Genomic DNA, 8,518 nt, shown 5'->3' with positions numbered 1-8,518 from the left:
GGGAGCAGTTCTGGGTGGGTTGGGGTGGGCCTGGGAGCAGTTCTGGGTGGGGGTGGGCCTGGGAGCAGGACCGAGGACTCACCGGCCTGCAGGGTCTCCCCAGGGCGCTCAAGGTGGGGGGCTGGTGGCAGGTGTCCCCTCTCACCTTTTCAGGAGAAGTCAGTGACTGTGTAGCTGGTTTGTTTCCCTCTTTCTGATTCTCAGAAGTGCCCTTGGCAGGGGCCGTGGGCGCGTGGAAGAGCCACTCTTGGCATGATGTTCTCCCTTATCTCCTCAGGACGACCTGAACCCTGCCTGGGCCTCCAGCAGTCTCCGCTGGCATGTGGCCTAATCCTGCAGGGCTCCCAGGCGAGTCCACTTGGGAACCACTGAGGCCAGGTGCATAGAGAACAGTGGCCCCCAGCAGCACACTGGGGGACTCTTTGATGGTGGTCAGTGAAGCGTTTCTCAAAGTTATCTGACCTGGAACCCTTTTAAATGGAGAAGTGATTAAGCTAGTGTTCCAGGAAACACACTTTGGGAAACACTAGGTGACCCCTTTATTTTTTTTTTTTTTTGGAGTCTCACTCTGTCACCCAGGTTAGAATACGATGGCGCAATCTCAGCTCACTGCAGCCTCCTCTACCTCCCGGGTTCAAGTGATTCTCCTGACTCAGCCTCCCAAGCAGCTGGGATTACAGGTGCCTGCCACCACGCCCGATTAATTATTGGTTTTGGTTTTGTTTTGAGAGTCTTGCTCTGTTACCCAGGCGCCCACCACCATGCCCGGCTAATTTTTGTATGTTTTTAGTAGAGATGAGGTTTCACCATATTGGCCAGGCTTGTCTCGAATTCCTGACCGTTGTGATCCACCCGCCTCAGCCTCCCAAAGTGCTGGGATTACAGGCGTGAGCCACCGTGGCTGGCCCTAATTTTTGCATTTTTAGTAGAGATGGGCTTCTGCCGTGTTGGCCAGGCTGGTCTTGAACTCTTGGCATCAAGTGATCCACCGTCTTCAGCCTCCCAAACTGCTGGGATTACAGGAGTGAGCACCCATACCCAGCTGGTCCCTTTATTCTTTAGTGGCTGTTGCTAATTTCCCTCACACCCCAAAGCATCGGTCCCCATCCTCTGCCCCTTGCTCTGAGCACGGGACCTCCACCCCTCCCACCCAGGCTTCCCAGGAAGCTCTGCTCCTCTGCCATGCCCCCAAAAGAGCATCTCCCCACCACAGCCATTTGCTCTTCCCTCCCCTCACATGCACCCACACCCGATCTCAGCCTCCCCCCGACGCCTCCACATCAGCCTCTGTTCCCCAAACTTGCCCAGCGTTCCCTCCCAGGGGGAGCAGTCCTTCCTGACCCTGCACGTCCAGCCCTTGCCCCGATTGCTGGTCCTTCCGGAGGAGGTGGGTAGAGATGCCTCCCCGACAACCTCACAATAGTGGCCTTGTCCCAATTCCCAGGGGCCAGGACCTCTGTGTATGGAATGTTCTTCGTTTCAGCCTCCCCCCAGGTCCCCAAACATGTTTTTTAACCTTTGGTACTTGATACAACTTGCCTGCCCGGGAATCCAGATGAAGATGCTATCTGACTTAGCACAAGTTACATATTTGGTTATTTTTAGTGTAACATCTGGCATCGTCTGAGACCCCATGACTTGCAGAACTCCCTGCTCTGATTCTGTTGGAAAAGGACCATCCCCTCCACGAGCCTGTCCTGACCAATTCCAGCCTCAGAGTCCAGCCCCCTTCGTTCCTCCGTGCCCCTCTGGCGCTTGGCGGATGCCTGTCCTCCCCCTAAAGATGCTTCTGCCATGGACACCAGCAGCCCCTTTCTGACTGAATTCAGTTCTCTGGGTCACAGGCCCCTGAACCCTACCCCCTCTCCCCCTCTTCCATGCTCCAGCCACACTGGCCACTTTTCTAATCTCAAGATTGCTCAGCCGACGGTCACATCGGTGCCAGGACTAACTCATTCGGTTACTTATTCATTCAAGAAATATTTACTGGGCATGACTCTGTGCCAGGCCCAGCAAACACAGTGTGGGTTTGTCCAGGCCCAGCTGTTCACTCTACCTGGAATGCTTCCCACCCCCCATTTAATTTTAGGTCCCAGCAGTGGGTACAAGGCCTGGCCCATGGGGGTAGTCAGGGAGTAATGAATGACAGTTCAGTGGATGGATGGACTAATGGCTGATAGACGGATGGATGGAGATGGACATGGATGACTGGATGATGGATAAATGGATAGACAATGGGTGGATGGAGGGATAGATGGATTGATGGATGAAGGGATAAATAATGGATGGGTGAATAGGTGGATGGATGAATAGAGAATTGATGGGGGGTGGGAGGATGGACGGATGATGGAGAGATGAATGATGGTTGATGGATGGGTGGGTGGATGGATGGGTGAACGGGTGGATGGATAGATGGATGGTTGATGGATGGGTGGTTGTCTGGGTGGATTCATGGATGGATGCTGAAGGGATGGATGGTTGATGGATGTGTAGGTGTGTGGGTGGGTGGTTGGATGGATGGATGCTGGAGGAATTAATGATGGATGATAGGTGGATGGGTGGATGATGGAGGAATTAATGATGGAAGATGGGTGGGTGGGTGGATGGGTGGCTGACAGAAGGATGAATGATGGATGATGGACGGGTGGGTGGATGGATGGATGCTGGAGGAATTAATGATGGATGATAGGCGGATGGGTGGATGATGGAGGAATTAATGACGGAAGATGGGTGGGTGGGTGGATGGGTGGCTGATGGAAGGATGAATGATGGATGATGGATAAATGGTGGATGATGGGCGGGTGGGTGGATGGATTGGATGGATGCTGGAGGAATTAATGATGGATGATAGGCAGATGGGTGGATGATAGAAGGATGAATGATGGATGATGGGTGGGTGGGTGGGTAGGTGAATAGATGGATGCTGGAGGGATGGAAAATTAATGATGGAAGGATGGGTGGATGGATGATGGGTGGGTGGGTGGCTGGGTGGATTGATGGATGCTGGAGGAATTAATAACGGATGATGGGTGGGTGGATGGATGATGGAAGGATGAATAATGGATGATGGGTTGGTGGGAAGTAAGTGAATGGATGGATGCCAGAGGGATGAATAATTAATGGTGGATGGATGGGTGGACGGATGATGGGTGGGTGGGTGGATAGATGGAGGCTGAAGGGATGAATAATTAACGATGGATGGATGGGTGGCTGGTGGAAGGATGAATGATGGATGCTGGAGGAATGAATGATGGATGATAGGTGGGTGGGTGGATAGGTAGATGATGGAAGAATGAATGATGGGTGATAGGTGGGTGGGTGGCTGGGTGGATGGATGGATGCTGGAGAAATGAATGATGGATGATGGGTGGGTGGATGATGGAAGAATGAATGATGGATGATGGGTGGGTGGATGGGTAGGCGGATGGATGGAGGCTAGAGGGATGAATAATTAATGATGGATAGATGGGTGGATGGGTGGTGGATGGATGATGAGTGGGTGAGTGGATGGTGGAAAGAAGAAAAGGAGAGAGGGAAGATTAGATGGGTGTTTGGGTCCTCACTCAGAGCTGCGGGGAACTTCTCTGCATTCTCCCACGATGTCTCCACATCACAGCCTGGCGACGAGTTTTTGCCTTTCCAGTGGCAGAATCTGTGGCTTCTCCATTATTGTTCCCATCAGTGGCAGGAGCCCCAGGTGCCTGGCCCTGGGTACCTCACAGAGCAGAAAGGAAAGTACAACCAAGGACATTTTCCCGTGCTGAGCTGGAGGGTGGGCAGAGGACAGTGTGGGGAGTTGAAGCAGGAGGCAGGTCTGGGCCATGGCAGGGCAACCATCACTCTCTCCAGGCCTGATCATGGGATCACAAACACGTAGGAGTACTTGGGAGTGAGCCCCTTCCTCCAGGACGCGGGCGAGTTCACACCTACACAGAACTACACCCAGGGTGAGCAAGGCATGCCCACAGGTCTGTGTTTGGATGTGCAGAAGGTGCTGTGGTGGCAGCAAGGGCACTGGAAGAGTAGGACCACCTGGGCCCCACGGAGGGCTGGCTTGGGTCATGGGGGGATTTCCTCCAGGTGTGGACTGAGGTCTCCTGCCTCCCTGGGCTACCCTGGGAGCCACAGAGCCCAACCTGTAATTCATCCGTCCATCCATTCAACAGTCACTTACTGAAAACCTGCAGGCCCTGTTGGAGGCCTGGAGGGTGAGAAGGACCAGGCAAACCTGGTCCCTCTGGTTTTCCGTTTCTAGAGGGAAGGGCAAGGAGCAAGGACATACACTAATTAAAGGCTGCATCCATGTCACCAAGGCCTGCGGCAGCCATGTGAGTCCAGGCACGAGGTCTCCACGAGATGGATGCCTGAGGACTATTGGTATCCCTCCGGGGTCCGGGTGCTGAAGTCCCAGATCACAGTGGCTGCAGACGCCTGGCTGGCCTCACTCTCCAGCCCGTGGTCCCCATGCCTGGACACGCCCTGCCCGCTCACTGGGGCTAAGGTGCCCACCTTGGATTGCTTCCAGCACTAACAGTGGAGTCTTCAGTTGGATTTCCGTGCCTTGACAGTGCAGAGTGGTTGATGTCGCCTCTTGGCCGGAAGAAAAGTCCACTGAGGTCAAGTGGTTTATGTAGGAAGCTGGGGGTGGAGCCACTGAGGGTGGGTCCTTCCTCACCCAACGCAGAACTTTGTCCTTTCTCCCTGTCCCTGTCTCACTCCTCCCTCCTTCTCTCCCTGTCTCCCTCTCCCCACCCCACCTCTCTCTGCCTGTCTCTCTGTCTCTCCATCTGTCTCTGTCTCTCCCTCTGTCTCTGTCTCTCCCTCTTCCTCCCTCCGTCTCTCTGTCCCCTCCTTCCCTCCTCCTCCCTCTCTGCTGCATCTTCCACCTATCTTGGCGTAAATCTGCGGTTTGACTCTAGGTGAGGGGAAGAAGCTGCCCAGGTTAGCGATGGCTGCTTTGCTTTTGCAGAGGTGAGGTTCCGCTTCATCAGGGTTTGCTGGCGAGGCCTCCCTGTGTACACAGTAAAGCTGTAGCCTTCTCGTTGCCGTCTGCCTAACGAAATGCACCATGCTACCTTTCACACATCACCAACTCACATGAGTTCCCTCTGTGAGTCGGGTTCCCTCCATGACCTGGGAGGAGAGATGGCACCTTCAGTGTAAAGGAGGAGGCAGGGAGGGGGACGGTCTGTCCAGGACTCTCGACTGGTGGGGGTGCCTGGCCAGGGCCACAGGCGAGTCACAAGCCCCTCCGACCATGGACATGCCGAGCTGCAGGTGGGGCTGGTGGCTTCGAGGGGCTGTGCAGCAGCAGGCGGCCCCTTTGTGGATTTCAGGAAGCCCTCCACTTGTGAGCCTGGGTGGGGGCAGCCGTGGGTGCGCCTGGGCTCCTTCCTCTCCTGTTTGTCCGTGCGGGTCTCCATAGTCCACAGCCCCAGTGTTACCGGAGACGCTCAGGCATGCCAGGCTCCGTCAGCTGTGGAGATGGCTCACACCCACTTCCCGGCCTCCAGGCACCGGGAGCAGTTACGGAGGCTCCACGGGGTTCCCTGTCCCCCAGCCGTGACCTTGACTCTGAGTCTGGGAGGCAGCTGGCCCCACCTCTGGCTCCTGGTGGGCAGTCTCTGGGCCCCTCATGGTACCTGCATCCTGCCTTCCCTAGGGAGGCCCTGTAGCTGGGTGCGTGTGACGTGTGAACCTGGGCTTGGAGTTGAGGTCTGGAAAGCATTAACTACCCACATGCGTGGTTTTATTTAATTTTATTTTATCACCAGCAGTTCTAAGCCAGCATCTTCCTCAGGACACCCTCTACATGTTCACACAAGGCTTCCAATCCACCAAACTCACTACCGTCCCTGCCCAAAGCCTGGGGGGTAACAGGGTGTGTGTCAGTTTCATTTATTTCATGAAGCACTGTGAATCAGACAGCCCGTCTCGGGAGATAAACCTCGAGTATCTTTGCATCCCATGAGATTTTTAAAATTTTCGCTGCTGGTATTTATTTCTCTGCTCAAAACCCTGGTGGCTTTGTGCCCTTTATAAAGAATGGTTTGGTGTCTGACGGGAATGACCAAAAACCCTAAATGTGAGAAGCCATACAGTGTCCGGCCCATTTAGGTCAATTCCAGGTCAAATCACAAAGAGCACAGATTCTATAACCTGCCAGAAGCTTCTTTCCCATCCCCACGTTCACCTGAAAAGGGAGGCCTGCTCTTGCCAGCACAGGCCACTCTCAAGAAGCGTTTGTGGGATGAATGAATGATGTCACTGAGGCCCAGTCCCCGCAGCTCTGCATTCCGGGAGCCACCTCAGAGTGTCACCAACTCACTGCTTCCTCCCCTCAGCTCCTGTATGAAGAGTGGGCGCGTTATGGGGTCTTCTATAAGTACCAGCCCATCGACCTGGTCAGGTAAGAACACCCCACACCCTGTGGGAATCACATCCCTAGTCCGATGGCAGTCGGATCCGTCCCTGTGGGTTTCAACTGCTCTGAATATTCAGTACCTGGGACCTTGCGTAGGAAGACCCCAAGTGTCCTTGCAGGGCTGACGATCTGGGCCAGTTTATTCAAATTCCCTGGAGGGCGGGCTCTTTTCAATCATATTCACTGCCTGGCCCGGCCTCCCTGGGCGCCTGGAGGGGCTTCCTGCTTTGAGATGTACAGGGGAAGGAAAGAGCTGCCTCAGATGTGTAAGAATTTCCCCTCTCCCCAGGGGATCTCTGTCCTCACAGGGCAGGAAGGAGGGTGGACCAAGTTAGGCAGTGTGTCCCATGGGAACTTCCAGACCAGAGCTGGGCCAGTAGAAATCCGTTCACGCCATCAAGGTGCCAACCACGCTTCACATGAGGAGCGATTGATTTTCTTGGCACCTCCCAGCCGAGGTTCTTTCCAGTCCTTACGCTGAGCAGGGATTGGAACTGAGCCGACAGCCTCAGGGGAAGTACGTCCACACCCACCAGTGTGGGCCATCGCACACGGAAATGCACCCACCTTCCATGAGAGAGAAATGGGGGCCGGGTGTGGTGGCTCATGCCTGTAATCTCAGCACTTTGGGAGGCTGAGGCGGTGGATCACCTGACGTCAGGAGTTCAAGACCAACCTGGCCAACATGGTGAAACCCTGCCTCTACTAAAAATACAAAAAATTGCCCAGGTGCAGTGGTTCACGCCTGTAATCTCAGCACTTTGGGAGGCTGAGGCAGGTGGATCGCTTGAGGTCAGGAGTTCGAGACCAGCCTGGCTAACATGGTAAAACCCCGTCTCTACTCAGAATGCAAAAATTAGCCAGGCATGGTGGCACATGACTGTAGTCCCAGCTACTAGGGAGACTGAGGAAGGAGAATAGCTTGAACGTGCGAGGTGGAGGTTGCGGTGAGCCAAGATCATGCCACTGCACTCCAGCCTGAGTAACAGAGATCAGAGTGAAACTCCATTTCAAAAAAAAAAAATCAGCCAGGCATGGTGGTGGGCACCTGTAATCCCAGCTACTCAGGAGGCTGAGGCAGGAGAATCTCTTGTACCCAGGAGGCAGAGATTGCAGTGAGCTGAGATCGTGCCATTGCACTCCAGCCTGGGCAACAGGAGCAAAACCCCTCACAAAAAAAAAAGAGAGAGAAGAGGGAAGGGCTTCAAAAAAGCAGAGAGCACCCCAAGCCTAATAGGGCAGCCCAGGACCCCTCTCCGCTCTGGGACAAGAGACCCAGTGCCCCTGGTTGAGTTGCTCCTTGCTGGGGGCCCATGACCTGTTTCCCTGCTGGTATTGAATAACAGTGAGCTTGTCTCTGTTTGGCTCTGCCCCCCGGTGTAGGAAGTACTTTGGGGAGAAGATCAGCTTGTACTTCGCCTGGCTGGGCGTGTACACCCAGATGCTCATCCCTGCCTCCGTCGTGGGAATCATCGTCTTCCTGTACGGATGCGCCACCATGGATGAAAACATCCCCAGGTAGGCGGCAGCCCTCCCCCACGTGCGCACCAGGGAGCCCTCTCCTGCTGTCCCAGCTACGGCATTCCTTGGGACACAGGCCTCGCACACCAATTCCTGTACAGAGGAAACCTCACATCAAGCCACGAGCCGTCAGGAGGAAAGGGCGAGGTCAGAAGCCATCTAGGAGTCTGGGTGCCCATCTCAGCCCCAGCTGTGCTAGGCTGTGTTTTATTGTTAAGAGAAAGGCATAAAACAAACATCCGACCGTTTTCATTCTTGGAGGTTGTTCTGGTTGGCTTGTTCCTTTTCATTTTTGGTCATTATGTGACAAGAAAATTATCTGTTTCCTTGTGCGGCCAGGAGGTGAGACATGAATGCTAGAGGTCTTGGTGCAGGCTGGCACTCTCGGGAGGTGAGACATAAATGCTAGTGGCCTCCGTTCAGGCTGGCACTCGTGGGAGGTGAGATGTGAATGCTAGGCCTTGGCGCAGGCTGGCACTCAGGGGAGGTGAGACGTGAATGCTAGGCCTCGGCGCAGGCTGGCACTCGGGGAGGTGAGACGTGAATGCTAGGCCTCGGCGCAGGCTGGCACTC

The 8,518-nt window shown here is 54.8% G+C and overlaps 1 protein-coding gene across 10 annotated transcripts in view; it reads left to right on the top strand.

Annotated features, from left to right (window-relative positions):
* Positions 1-8,518, top strand: part of ANO1 (anoctamin 1) — a 205,658-nt gene that overhangs the window by 136,932 nt on the left and 60,208 nt on the right. For all 10 annotated transcript variants that reach the window (XM_032282524.1, XM_032282528.1, XM_032282525.1 and 7 more), the window contains 2 exons: positions 6,345-6,409; positions 7,808-7,942. In XM_032282524.1, coding sequence (XP_032138415.1) covers positions 6,345-6,409; positions 7,808-7,942 — 200 coding nt within the window. The remainder of the gene's footprint in view (positions 1-6,344; positions 6,410-7,807; positions 7,943-8,518) is intronic.

The sequence above is a fragment of the Sapajus apella genome, unplaced genomic scaffold (genome assembly GCF_009761245.1).
Source record: "Sapajus apella isolate SASKATOON/1434 unplaced genomic scaffold, GSC_monkey_1.0 scaffold14, whole genome shotgun sequence".
Taxonomy (NCBI): Eukaryota; Metazoa; Chordata; class Mammalia; order Primates; family Cebidae; genus Sapajus; species Sapajus apella.
The sequence above is the reverse complement of the archived record's forward strand: the minus strand, read 5'-3'. Positions and strand labels throughout refer to the sequence as shown.